This window comes from Podarcis tiliguerta (assembly GCF_965153285.1).
Source record: "Podarcis tiliguerta genome assembly, chromosome: 16".
In the NCBI taxonomy this organism is placed as follows: Eukaryota; Metazoa; Chordata; class Lepidosauria; order Squamata; family Lacertidae; genus Podarcis; species Podarcis tiliguerta.
In genome coordinates this window covers 40179316-40193829 of record NC_139549.1, presented here as the reverse complement: position 1 = coordinate 40193829, position 14514 = coordinate 40179316, and the positions used below count along the sequence as shown (strand labels likewise).

The window sequence follows — 14514 nt, the reverse complement described above, 5'->3', positions numbered from 1 at the left end:
GAAGTGATCACATCAACACTCCCTTCAAAGTCGTAGGCGCCACCCTCGTGCGCAATGACGGATTAGCTGCCCCCTAGACCCACCCGTCAAAAATCAGCACCACCAGTTAGTTTCAATCAGCCAAGAAGTGCAAAGAGTTGAGAGGACAGGTGTCAGGGGCAGTGCTACAAGCACCTTGTTCACGTCACCAGGTTGGTGAAACTGATCCCACAACACTCGCGTGGCGCATTGGACACCTAGAGAGATTCTGCATCAATATCAGTTTTGGAGGTGAGCAACTTTATCCTCAAAGTGTCTTCCAAAGAATTCACAACTACTAGATAGCACAATTTGCTATATCTATTTATTTGCAAAAATCTTAGATATTGTTAGTCTGTTTTAAGGCAGTATCTATTGAGCTCAAGTCTACTGATTGTAATAAAGATGAATAGAAACGTGCTATGCTTGCCAGTATTTAGTTGGCAGCATGTGTGTTTCAACAGAAGTCTGATGAACAAAATGGTAAAGCTTTTCCTTTAATTTCACCTCCATGCTAGGGAAAACAGTATGTTTTATATTTCTGACTTTCAGGACACTGCTATCAAAAATAGATTCTATATTTTACTGCATCTTATTGCATTAGTTATGAGTTACCATAGGCCAGCGGGGGGGAAATAGCTGAAACCTATGGGGAAAGATCTGCTAACTGTATCCTCAAATTCTTTAGAACTCATGGGGGTTTGTTTTTTTTGTCCCCACGGCCCTAAAATTATACAAGGCCAAAACGTTGGCACAGCTCCTTTATGGGTCCTTTTTGGGCCCACCATCCTCTTCTTTCACTTCCCTCGAGAGAATCCAATCTAAATTTCTCAGAGCCCTTTTACAAGTCCCCAGATGCGTTTCAAATGCATAGATTAGAAATGGGGATGATGAGAGTCGAGGCTCATATTAGCTTAACATCAGTCTATAAGTGGTTGACACTGAAATTGCTCCAAGGTATAGATCCACTGATTCTTTTTGATCGGTTCATCTGGCTGGCAGATAGCGGTCCTGAACTCTCTGTAGAAATTGGGCCTTGCTCCTCAAGCCATCCTAAATTTGGGATTGGATCAAGCAAGATCCATGGTCAGGCAAAGAATAGAGAGACAACATAGAGAGGACATAGAGAGACAACAGGACTGCGTGAAGTCCTGATTACATAATTGCAGAACACAAGAGATATGTTGCTGTCCCGGAAACATACCTCCATTTCCTCGTATCCAGAAATGCAAGAAGGGCCTGTACTCTCTACCCCCATCTGGTGAGGCTTGCTGACCTTCCGGACTATAGCTGTCAACGTTTCCCTTTTTTAAAGGGAAATTCCCTTATTCTGAATAGGATTCCTCGCAAGAAAAGGGAAAAGTTGACAGCTATGTTCTGGACAAGCCTAAACTAAATTTTCTCTTCTTAGGCAAAAATCACAAGATGACCCAGATGGTCGCCAGATTCTGCACATAGATTTGTAGGTGTAGAACACCCCCTGGAACAAATAAATCGCTAGGAAAACTGCCGCAGCTGGGCGTCCCAGGGGCAACCTGCATGTTAGTTTCACCTCAGGTCTTTTTTGTTCATGCGACTATTTTAATTTTAATCTATAAGCTGTTATTGTATATTGTTTTAAATGTCTACAGTCATACCTCAGGTTATAGACGCTTCAGGTTGCGTTTTTTGGGGGTTATGAACCCGCTGAAACCCGGAAGTACTGGAACGGGTTACTTCCGGGTTTGCAACCCGAGTGTCCACTGTATTTCATTCTTGTGAAAGCAGTCTCAGTTGCGCTTCTTGAACTGGCCTTTGACCATAATAATAAATTACTACTACTACTAGCTGAAACCTAATGCAAGATATTGTCTACAGGTTTATGCTCATAAATCACAACACACACAAAAGCATTCCATCATTTTATTATGATATATAGGGTTTTTAGCAATATTAAAAATTCTTAAATTATTTTCTATTAGTCGAATAGAAAGACATTATTGACTAAAGGATGTGGGGAAATACCATATTTATATAGATATAAAAATAAAAAGGCACTGCAAAACACCTTATCACAAAATATAAAACAGCAGAAATACTTTTGTAAGCACTTAGAAAGAGCAGAGCTACAAAAATAATTACATATCTATGTCAACAGAGCCATTAGCTACCTTCCAACTTCCCCTCTGGCCATCAAATCAGCATCCGCTGCCTTCTTTAAGCTCTGGAAGTTTACAGATGTAGTGGCTTTTGTGAATGGGAAAGGAAAAAAGTGTCCCAAACTATTAGATAATTTAGATGTATTGCCAAATTATGATTTGCACAGCCAGAGCATGGTTTTGTCACAACTTAGGAACAGACAATTCGCAATATAGGTACCAAAACACAATTTGAAACAAGCCATGGCTTTCAGGTTCCTCTGAAAGCCATCGCTTGGGAGCATCAGTCCACCCTAAGAGGCTGTTGTTTAAGATAGCATCTGGGGATTTGGAGGGTAGGTGTGGAAAGAAGGAAACCACACCGACCACTATTTGCCAGAACATCTGGAAGTAAGGGTTTGGAGTCTATGCTTAGTGCAAACCATGGTTTAAAAACATGGATTAAAAACAAATCCATTAATTTACTCAATGCCCATCCCCCAATGCTTAATATTAAACATGACGCCAAGGCTTGCATGTAGCATTCCACTTGGGCAATGTCTTGTTTCAACTGAGAACACCACATGGACTTTTTACAAACCACCCAATCTAACTTGGTGGAGAAATTCCCATTCATTTAAAGAGGAATAAATCCTACTCTTTCCCCCTAGGGAACTGCAGCATGAAAACATAGAGTTACTCAGGGTGGACAAGCCACTTGCAATTTTAAAAAATACCACCTGAGGGAAAGAATTATTGGATTTGAGAATACAGGATGCCTGCACCTGCTTTTCTGAAGAGAAACAGCTGCCTGGAAGAGGCTTGTAACCGGCCCCTCACCTAAGTGGCCTGCTAGCACAGCCATAAAGGGTGTGGCAATGTGCAAATGTGTTTGGGGAATTGTGTCCTTTTGTGAAACATCTTAAATGCTACAGTGTTTTGGGCCTTTTATTTGTGTATGTTTGTGTGTGCTGTAATTTAAACCACCTGGAGAAGGGTGTGGGGCTTGAGCATGCCTGGAAAAAGGCTGTTCTGCCTCATGAGAGTAAACAAAACCAAGAATGCAGAGGACTTTCTGAGGCTATCTGTTGCTAGACCTGAGCTTCATGTGCTATCAGACTCATGAACTTGAAAAACTTGCTCTCTTCAGCTTGCCCGTGTGTTAATTTGGGTGATAAAAAGTCAACCACAGCCAAACCACTGGATTATTTAAAGTGGCCTGAACTCTGGTCATAGTCACGCCATATCTTTAAAGCTCTCCTACACTGCCTGAAGTGACATGTCTTCTCCCAAAGTGTTACGGCACTCTTAACAAGCTACAGTTCCTTGGATTATTTGAGGGGAAAGAGAGATAATTTAAATGTCTGGTGTGGGTGTCATTCTACAACTAGGGCTAGTAACTTATTGATTTCTTAAACAATGAAAGCTGGGATTCTCAGGAAATCCACCTTTACATTGAATACCCACATCTTGTGCTTTTAATGTGCCTGCATGGAACCATGCACTTTTAGTCTTCATTTAACACCAATAAATTATCTTTCTGTCACTGTCTTGTGTGTGCAAATTTGGTTGTGTCTAAAGACCAAATGCTGCACAATGTTTTCTTCATTGGCTTGGCAATTCACATACATGTTAGTCAAAGCCCATTCTTACGTTTTCGCTTGTGTGCAAAAGTTTTGCTTTTCTCACATGCTTTAGTGCAAGGCGTGAGCACACATTTGGATCTAACTGCTTACATGATGATAGCTTGGTGGGAAGAGCAACACCAGGCATGCACAAGTTCTCAAATTCAATCCCAAGTTCCCCAGTTTGAAGGCTGTGGAGGAATTTCTCAGCCCAAGACAAAAGCACATCACTGCTACCCATCTCAGACAGTACCAGGCTAAACAAACCAGTGGTCTGATTGAGGCCACTCCACACCATAAATGTAAAGCATTCTTATGCCCCTTTAAGAATCATGGCTTCCCCAAGATTCCTGGGAACTGTAGTTTGTTAAGGGTGCAGAGTTGTTAGACCTTTAAGAAAGTGCAGTTCCCAGGATTTGGGCTGGGGCAGGAGCCCTGACTCACTGTGCACTTGTGACATAGGAGAGCTTCATATATTAATTGCCACCACACACGCACCATTTTTTGTGGAATGCAGCCAGTTTGGGTAAAGGTTTCTATCTTCCATTTGTGAATAGAGTTGTGAAATATAAAAGTTTTAGAATTAAAGCATTTCAATACAATATTCAAGAAAGGTTTGGGCACTACAGAAGTAAGGCACTCAAGATTTTAGAAGCTGTGCTTAATTTACTCAGACTGAATAGCTGGCAATCTCAGGGTGGGGGGATAAATACATAAAGTTCTGTCACTTAAAAAAATAGCACCCCCCCTTTTTAATGGGGCAAATAGTTCCCTTAAATGTACAAAATGTGCTCTGAATGCAAAATTAATAATATCCCTACACAACATAGCATAGATAAAGCAATTCTAAAGTCCTACCTCAAGCATTCAGGTCTTCAGTTGTATAAAAAGCTTCATCTTATATTTGCAATTCTTCGGAATCTGGCAACATATAAATTTTCTATCACCCATTATTCTCGGGATATCATGGGTCTTGCCTGGCTAAAGTCAATAGTAATTCTGCTTTAGTGGAACGGCATGTGCAGATGTTAAGTTATGGGAGGGGGCTGGATGGGTGGAGAGTTCAGACTACAGTGTCCTTCCAAGTGATTAAAAGAATTATTATTCCTCTGTTTTTCCCTCTCCACATTTCTGATGTAGGATAAATTTGGATAAAGGTTTGAAGTCTTGTCACCACTTGGCAGGATGAGCAGACAACCATTTACCCCCTTGATGAGCTTTTGCGACCAGTTGGGAAACTAGCCGTGTAAAAGAGCTCCTTCCTTCTCTTTGCACCACTTGGCGCAGACAAGCCCTCAAACTTTCTGCCACAATTTCCCACAGTGCTTCTGGGAAGCCCACAAGCAAGATGCAAGTCAAACAGCACCTGCGATTCCCCACCCACAAGTACCCCAAGGCATGCTGATAAATAGTCATCTGCATTCAGCATCTGTAGCAAATAACCTTTTGGCTAACTGTTTACCTGTAACAGTTCTCTGTTCTCAAATGTGAGATGCATGCATACATCTTTAATCTGAATCCAAGAATTTAAAGGCTGCCATTTTCCAATAAAGAGCTTCCCCCACCCTCCACAACATACACTTTTTAAAGGGATGTGATGGAGGTTGATTATGCCACACAACATGGCTTATAAATTAAAAAAAAGGTTCATACGACGTTTGCCATCACTCACCATGGTAACATTTTGAGGCAATAGCTGTTGCAATAAACAAAACTAAGGCCTGGGTCTCACTTGCATTTTAGTCTTGAAGTCAGGAAAAACAAGCCAGCATTGCAGAAAGAACAGTAAGATGTTTGTGATGAGCCAGTAAGAATCCATTCATGTATAGGAGCTATATGACACGCACCCACCCACAATTTATTTTCATGAACTTTTCTGCCTTCAATAAGACCGGCATCATTTAAAAAAAAATCTGCATAATAGTTGCAAGGTACATGTGCAGTTGACTTAAATGAACTCTTTCCTCCATTCAAAAGAACAAATATGTCTAAGCAGCATAATGGATATGTAATAATTGTTGCACATTAAGATGCACAATTTGTGTAACCATGCATCTTTCCCCATTCGAAAGGACAGCTCTTAAAAGCAGTATGTATAATGACCATCAAGACAATTGTGCATTGTATGCACAACTGTCATTAACTTAACAATGGCTTCCACAACTAAGCCAATACTTTCAAGTCCCTTCCCTTCATTCTGTTGTCCATACAGTCACTTCCTGTTTCATTCAGGTTTACTAGGTTTGTGAATCTGCAAATCCGAACAAATGTCATTTCCCCTCCTCATACCCCTAAAGAGCTAAGCTTCCCTTCTGGGAAATCTTGGCCTGAGTTTTACAGTCCTTTATTCCAGAAAGTAAAAAAAGGCCTTTGGTCTCAAACACCGTCTTTTAAAAAGCTATTATCTTCCAGATCTTTAGCAAAAAGTAAAAAAATGCAGCCTTCTGAAGGAACGAGTCCACATGTTAACTCTTTCCCCACACATTCAACTATACATCCAGCTATTTTCCATCTGTTATATCCACACAAGGAGGCAGGTGCCCAAGGAATCTTCTCGTTGGCTTCCTTTATAAAGGCAGCTGGTTGCCAAGGAACTGTAAATGCCTGGTTTCCACGAATGGCCCCTGTGCAGCAGGGATTTGGCAACTCCTGCTCATTGGCAAAAATGATGCCCTTTGCCTTTCCACCCCTATCTATTGTGCTGGGACTTCTCCTTAAGATCCCAGGACAAAATTAATGTTTGATATGACTAAGAACTGCCTGCCATGATCTACCTGATGTCTTTGCAAAGCCAAGTCTTTGCCAAACTGGAGATGATCTTCTGTGACACAATCACTTTCTCTAAGGATATATTTGGCCACATCCTACATGCTACTGAGGGCCCACACACTACCCTATAGTAAGCTTTCTAAATGGCGACCAAGTAACGGAAGGCCCTCACTACTGAAAATGCATTCAAGTGCTAATTAAAGAGGTTTCATCCGAGGCTGAGGGGAACCAAAACCAGCTTCTAGCTGCTTCAGCCCATGAGAATATCTCCCTCAGCTGCTTCTAGGAGCAGGGAAGCTACCTGGCATATCCAAGCCTGTGTGTGAAAAATGAATGATCCTGGAGCCATTTAATGGATGCCCTCGGCCAAAGGCCATTAAGTCTTAAAAGGCTTCTCCTCCAGCGTAGGCCTAAGCCTTACGTTGATGTTGTAATCAAGAGTTCTTCAGTAAACAAAACACTGCATTAAACATTTTCTGTGTAGACAATGCAGGGGCTGTTCTCCTCACAAAGCTCCAGCTGCACACTTGAGGCAAACCATCTTTTGGCAGAACCAAGGCTATAGTTGAGTGTGGTCCGGTATATGTTCTTGGCATGTTTGGGGAAGATGATCGTTGTACTCTGGAACCTCAGGGGTTTCTGGCGTGGCTCAAAGATGAGTTGGGACTTGTAGTTTCGCCATGTGCAGTTGGGGGCAGCAATGATGGTCTCGCTGTAAGTGGTGACCGTGGGCATTGGGCAGTAGAAAACATCATCCCTGTAATGCCTCTCAGAGCCATATTTTACCTCAGAGTTGCACCTGGAATTTAAAGGGGGGGGGCAACAAGAAGTCACGCACAAGAACTTCAGTGGAGCCCCAACAAGATCAAACCACAGACCTGCTCAAGTCCCACATCCTGTTCCCCACAGCAATTACCTCCTCCTCTGCTGAACCCTTTGCTCTCCAACAAACCCCAACCATATCTGACCCTGAGTTGCACGTTTTGGGGGGCCTGTGGGCACATTTGGAAATGCTGAGAAAGTGCCATAGGTCCCACTCATAAAATGGCTGCCATAAAAGCATGACATAAAAAGTAGAAAAAGAGGCAGGATCACCCCACAACCCCCAAAATTGTGTCTAGCAGGAAACGGACTTCCTAGCAATTCTTGCACCACTTGTTTTTGCCTGCCCCGTTCAAGTCTTGTGAGAGTCACACGAGAGTTGGCACTTTCCCCTTTCTGGATAAAGGATGTTTAGGGCTGCAAACTCACCAGGGTTTCACTGGAGCTGAGTCTCGCCGGCTGGGGCCTGATCCTGCCCTTTTTACTGCTTGTGCAAAGCAGAGATGGCTCACTAGAGCATAGCCAGGCATAGCCAGGATATATGGGGGGGGGGGAGGCTTTATGTTGAGGGAGCAGAACCGAGTTATCTGTGACACAACTGGGCAGTTAGTTAAGTATTTTTATTCATTTACTTGATTGGGTAGCTGCCCCTTGCACCCCTTGGCTACACCCACGTCTACCGCCTCACACATGTGTGTAACAGCGATCCTCAGGTTGCAAAAACCTCGGGATCCAGCCAGACCTCTGGAATGGATCCCATTTGCAACCGGAGGTAGCACTGTATGTGATTAGGCAAATGTAGCCAGTAGTTGCAGCCTGACCAGCCCAGCAGAATTAGGGATCTGTTGGCAGTGGGGTGGGGCAGGTCCTGCAAGCCACCTCTACAGGGAGGGAGAACAGGAGTGGTGCCAACTTGGGGAAAAAATGGGGGGGGGGGAGGTAAGCCCCGCCCCACATAATTGATCACATGACGCAACACACACACATCATTTGAATCGCAACGCCCATCAACTTTGGAAGGACCAGCTGTATATCCCCCATCCTGAGCTACTGCCAATCTGCATCTGCTCAAGTGTTGTTGTTGTTTTGGGGGGAAACTCAGTACCTCTCTCTCATATGGACACCGCACCTGATACAGAGCCATGGAGGACCAAGAAATGGCACCTTGCCCCAACTCTGCCCTATATTCGGGGGGGGGGGGAGGAGTTGAGGTGGCAGCTCAGGGCAGGGACTTGCATTTTCATCCCCTGCTGCCAAAAAAGGATGGTATCCCCACCTCTTCTCACTTTATTCCAGTTCCATGTTTGAGCCACTTCCATGTTTGAAGGGCAGTCGGCAGGGAAATTAATGAGAGATGGAACCAAAATGTTCTGGAACAGAACAATTGCTCATGAGTGAAACCTGGGGGAGTGACTCAGAGGTTGCCTGGGGCGCAAAATACCCTCACGCCAGCCCTGCTCATAAGCAAACACCAGAATAGATTCATCAAGTCTGGTTTTTGCAACGAACAGGTAAGGAGGCTGGAATCCACATTTTCTTCAGGTCTTCTCCACTTACACATCTTTTGGCAAATTTGTCTGATTTGTGTCTTGGAGGGGTGGGGAGTTAACTGGAAAAACCTACATCTCCCTGCAAATCTGGCGTTTCAATATCTAGCTCGTCTCTCTGTGTCTATAGTAAGTATCCTAAAATATTAGCCAAAGCTGGAGCAGACTTCACAAACAGATATCTAGATAGATCCCTGTTAGTTTTTGCATTCTTTCACTGCACACCCAACTTGAAGAAGCAGCTTTTATAGTCTGTGAAAAGCATCTCTGTCTTCAAAGAAGCAGGAGGGACACGCAAAGCATCCCGCTGCCAGGTTGCCGTAGGGGTTTTACATGGTTTGATGCTTCCAGATCTTGGAGGCGCAACCAGCAGCAGCTGAGGAATTTGCAGCTCTGTGTATAAAAAGATTAAACGCTGGGTGTGGCGCACGGCATTTGCCAACGCCCTGGAGGAGGCTTGGCCCACCAAACGGCACACGTAACACAATCTGCTTAATGAGTTTTGCACAGCTAAGCTCAGAGGCCAGCAAGCTGCTTGGTGCAGACAGCAGGAGTCCTCGATGGCAATTGGAAAAACATCCTTGTCGGTGGCACCTTGAAATTTCAAAGGCTACTCTTTAAAAGTTGGGTGCATGGGTAGCAGTGACACTGGGCAGAAAGCTGCAGCATTTTGACACACCAGCAACCACAAGAACATCACTGGCTGGCACCAAAGGAAGGTTGAGAAGAACCCCAAGTGAGAAATGTCACTCGTTGCATCAAAACCACATTGGCTTCCCTTAAAATGTTTTGGAAGTTTGGCCCACTTAAAAAAAACACTTGAACTTAACCTTACATTTTTGCTTTTAAAAGCAAAATTCAGCAGCAATGTCAAGGACTCTCACTGCCATTCACTGATGGGCAACACCCATCAGGACAAGAGTCTGATGTCACCACTCCTGTCATGCCCACATATGGTTGGGCTTTTGGGCTTTGCTAGGACTGGAGACCCTCAGAGAAGAATCTGACCACATCTGACCAATGTGGAGGAGACTCCAAAAACATGGAAGTAGGAGATGGGCAACTCTACCCCTCAGCACACAACTTAAACCCTCACAGTATAAGACAGAAAGACTAGAAGATGGGGGTGGTAGTCTCTGCCTATCAGAAGAATTCCAGAAGGGTGAGAGGTCAGAGCAGTTCTTTGCCATCATTAGAGCAATGGCTAAATTGTTCACTACCATCCAAAGGGAGAAACCATGATCTTGGGATCTCTGGGTTAGCAGTGTTGTTGGCACAGCTTTGGCCCTAAATGCTGTAAAAAGGCCCAAGCCCAGCAGACACCTGGGATGGTTATGAAAGGTTTCACCACAAGTGCGTACTTCAACAAATACTGAAGTATGTCCTCACTTCAGAAATGGCTGGTAGGGCAGAAGAGGCAGGAAGGCCAACGATAAGCTTTTTTGAAAACTGTAAATCGCTTTTGAGACAAATTGTTTGTAGTGGAAAACAAAGATTATAAATAAAAGAAGTCAGTAGGTGGAGCCGGAGCCAATGTCAAACAGGGCCAAACTAATTATTGTTTTGTCCCCCTCTTCTTCCAAACTGAGTTCCACAAGGGCAAAACTGGACTGAAGAGGAGGAAGATGAGGGGCAGCTCCTTCCCGCTGGACTGGGTGCAAGTAAGAAGGCAGGTAGCTGGGAGCTGGCTGAGGACAGAGGGAATTTGATGGGCCAGTGCCCCATTTGCCCTCAACGGACCAGCACCCACTGCCCTGCCTCCAAGCATGAGTGTTTTCGTTCATGGATCTAGCCAGCTAGCCAGTCTCCTCCAGGACACTGTAAGCTACAAAGGACACAAGAAAGGCACAACACATCTGGTTTTCTTTTCCAGCAGAGATTGGGACTGATGGTACTTGCCTAAGGTCACGTAATGAGTTGTGTTCATGGACCAGGGCTGTCCTGGTGCACAGCTCAGTCTTGTACACTTGCTTTCCTAGACGATCTTGAAGTGGCCCTCTTGTCACTGCACTAGCTATTGCTTTTATTTTATTTGTTAGATTTATTACCCCTTCCCCATGGCAGGTTACAGCAGCATAAGATATCATACCAATCCTACTTCTTTGTTCCACCTGCTTGAGAGCACAGGCCCATCTTCTACACAGAGGGAGAAGCTCTCCCAATGATTTGGGACCACAACACCCACCATCCCCAACCACTGGCCACGCTGGCTGGGGCTGATAGGAACTGGAGTCCAAGGACTTGTCAGCCTGGATAGCGCAACAACGCATAAGTCTGCTCAGCAAAAGGAGATTCAGGAAACGAGACAGCCTACAAATTACAGAGGTGTGAGGGACAAGGGATTTGGGGGCTGGCCCCCTGACCTTTTGTGATCCCCCCTTAGCTAGTGTTTTGGAAATCTATAGAGGGGAAAATTTGGTCAAAACTGGAAGGAGCTGGAACATCTGGATTTCATTAAGGACCCATTCATTTCACCTACCTACCCACCCACAATAATCGAGCACTGAAAAAGAATGGACAGCCAAATGAAAGCTGTGACGGGCACAAGCTGCCATGGCAAGCAAGGGAAAATTCAACAGAAATCTTCCCCACCCATTGCGAGTTGAGCTAAGACAAGGAGAGACAACCTGGTGCCTCCAGGTGTTGCTGGACTGCAGCTGCCACCAGGTCCCAGCCAGCATGGCCAGGGGTCAGGGGGACGTGAGCTGTGGCCCAGCAACATCTGGAGGGTATCACACGGGCTGTCTCTGAGCTAAGACCACCAATTCACTGAGTTCAGGCCGCTCAACAGCTGGCAGTGATTTTCTGCCTCAGATCTGAGATGAATTCAATGTGAGATCTAAGCGGTGACCCCTCCATCTCCCCACCCCTCACCCCACTCACACTCTCCTATTATTCTACACCATTCACTCTTTTTAATTTCAGCCATTCCTTCTTCCCCTCACCCCACCCACAGCTCTGGCTAAAACACCCACCAACCCATTCATAAACACCACTAATCTTTTGCAGGAGAAAGCAGGAACACAAAAGGAAGCCCATACGTTACCTAATTTCCTGTGCCGGTTCGGGGTTGACCTCTATGCTTTCACCAAAAAACACAGGGTGCATCCGAGGCCTTATTTCTGATGTGGAGGCATTCAGAAGGAGATAAGGGATCTACAGGGCAGGGGGAGGGGAGGAAGAGCAAAATGGAAACACATGAGGAATCTGGAGCCTGCTGAGATGTTTACAGTTGAATCCGTGGTTAATTTTAAGCATAGGTAAGAAAAGCTATTGCTGTGGACCTGTTTAATTCTCACAAGCACCCTAGTTCCTATGAACACCCGCAATTTTCACATATGGTACAGGCCAGCTCAGACCCGGGCCAGTTCCAGAAACACCATGTGTGTAATGGGAAAACATTTCACACTGCAACAGTGCCCTGCTTGTGGGCTTCTCACGTACATGGAATTGTGAGGACACGGTGCTAGTCTGAGCCAGTAGGGCTCTTAGATTCCTAACAGAACACAGATGTGTACAAGGGTATGCTTCAAATAAGCTTTCCACCTCAAAATCAGTGCAGAACAACATCAGGAAACAGAGGTCCAGATCAAGAAGGCTTAAATATGCATACAGTGTTCCAGGATGCAGAATGCAGAAGTATATCTAGATTCAATGTTTGGGAAGCACCGCAAGGCTAAACTCTGCTCCTAAACAGATGTATATGAAAGCAAGTGTTAATTCACACAACTTTTTTCTTATTGTGAAGGTTACACGAGCTGACTTTTTAAACCATGTCTATCTGAACTTGTGGATGCTCCAATCTGTGTCATCTGGAGGTGTGCCATTACGTAATCAGCTCTACATGCACTCTTTGGGCTTGGGAGGGGGGATTATTGGTTTGTTCTTGTTTTTATTATGCATTTTGTGTTTTTATCTTGTAGTTTTATGCTGTTCACCACCCTGAGATCTATGGATGAAGGGCATCAAACAAATTTAATAAATAACAATATTAATAATTCTTATTATCCGCACCTCTGTTTGCTGCACTGTTTGCCCCCAGAAAAGCCTGATCTTTAGCACTGAATTGGAACAAACAGCAACTGCATTGTCTGCAAAACTGCAGTTTGTTCCAATTTACTGCAAAAGAGTGGGTTTTCCGGGAGGAAACAGTGGGGCAAAGGCTAAACCGCTTGGGCCCATGCCTAGAAAGCAAGGGGCAGGTGGGAAACCGTTCAGACCAATGCTCTCTAAGCAAGGGACAAGCGGAGGTGAGGACGAGCCCCTTGTCAGTTCCAAAGGGTTTTCATTGTCACCTGCCTCGGCTGCTCCAATGTTGGAACACCCACAGAATACACTTCTTTTCTGGGGGTTTATTCAGACTTCCTTTGGTGCTGCACTTTCTTTTTCATCCCAGCCTCCCCCACCCCCAGAAAAACCTGCACTTTACTGCTGAATTAGAGCAAAAGGCAGTATTCCATGCATTGCCAATTTGTTTTGATCCAGTGGTGAAAATGGGTTTCCCCAGGGAAAGTGCCAGAAACCTGACGCAGACATGGAGCTTCAAAGTGTGGACCTGTGCCTGGAGAGGAGGGTGCAAAAGGAAGTCTGGACGAGCCCCGAGTGCATTCAGACAACCAGCCTTTCTTTTCCTTTGAGGAGGACCAGTTGTGGAAATCCAAAGGAGCAAGGCTTATGAAGGGAACATGTGCACACACGGCTCCACTCTCAACACAGCTTAAGGGAAGGCTCACAGCTTAGGAGCAGAACACAAAATGTTGCAGGTTCCACCTCTGACATCTGCAGGCAGCACTCTCTGAAAACCTGGAGAATTGCTGCTAGTAAATGTAGACAGTGCTGAACTAAGGGGACCAATGGACCGACTTAGTGCAAGGCAGCTTCCTAAGTTCTGACTTAGTTGCAGAAAAAGAGATTTCTGACACTCGTCCATAGTTTGGCTGCATACTCTCTATTCTCATGAGGGCCACTAGACATTAGCCATTGAACTTCCATGTTCAGGCAGAGCACACTTTTGAATGCCATTGCTAGGGAGAGTTATGCCCTTTGCACAGTGCTTGCATGCCAGAAGTACCCAGCTGGCCACAGCTGGAAGCAGAATGGACTAGGAGAGAGACAGTGTGGTGTAGTGGTTGGAGTGGCAGAGCAGAACCGGGGAACCCAGCTTCAAACCCTTGCTCAGCCACGAAGCTCACTTGTGCCCGTCACTTTCAGCCTAACCTACTTCACAGGGTTGCTGTGGTGAGGATAAAATGGACGGGAAGTGGCATATAAAAGAAGCTGGTCTGCAGCTAACATAGAACAGTGACGATAATTTACCATACTTATTAATTGCTTTCCTCACAGAAGTGACCCAAAGTGACTTGCAGAAAATAGTGGCGGTCTGAGAGGGCAGTCTGTGCGCACGGCTCCCTGGATCAGAGGAATTCCGTGCAACATATTCCCAGGCAAGTATTTGAAGACTGGGTTCTAAATCATAATATGTTCTAGCTGCAACTTTCAATCCTGCTGCCCAGTTCTTATTATATAGGATAGATTGCTCCAAAAAAAGTTAAATTCACCAGCCACTAGTCCACATAAAGGCATTCCTCAATATTCAGCAATCATTATTAATGCTGC

The 14514-nt window shown here is 44.8% G+C and overlaps 2 protein-coding genes across 3 annotated transcripts in view; one reads left to right on the top strand and one right to left on the bottom strand.

Moving 5' to 3' along the window:
• LOC310667244 (uncharacterized protein) overlaps positions 1–14514 on the top strand; it is a 559738-nt gene that overhangs the window by 471842 nt on the left and 73382 nt on the right. The gene's annotated exons all lie outside the window — the stretch shown is intronic.
• Positions 1907–14514, bottom strand: part of RFLNA (refilin A) — a 32695-nt gene continuing 20087 nt past the window's right edge. For both annotated transcript variants that reach the window (XM_083419097.1, XM_083419098.1), the window contains 2 exons: positions 11945–12054; positions 1907–7328 (listed from right to left, as the gene is read on the bottom strand). In XM_083419097.1, the coding sequence (XP_083275223.1) occupies positions 6995–7328; positions 11945–12054 (444 nt within the window). In that variant the 3' untranslated portion in view covers positions 1907–6994. The remainder of the gene's footprint in view (positions 7329–11944; positions 12055–14514) is intronic.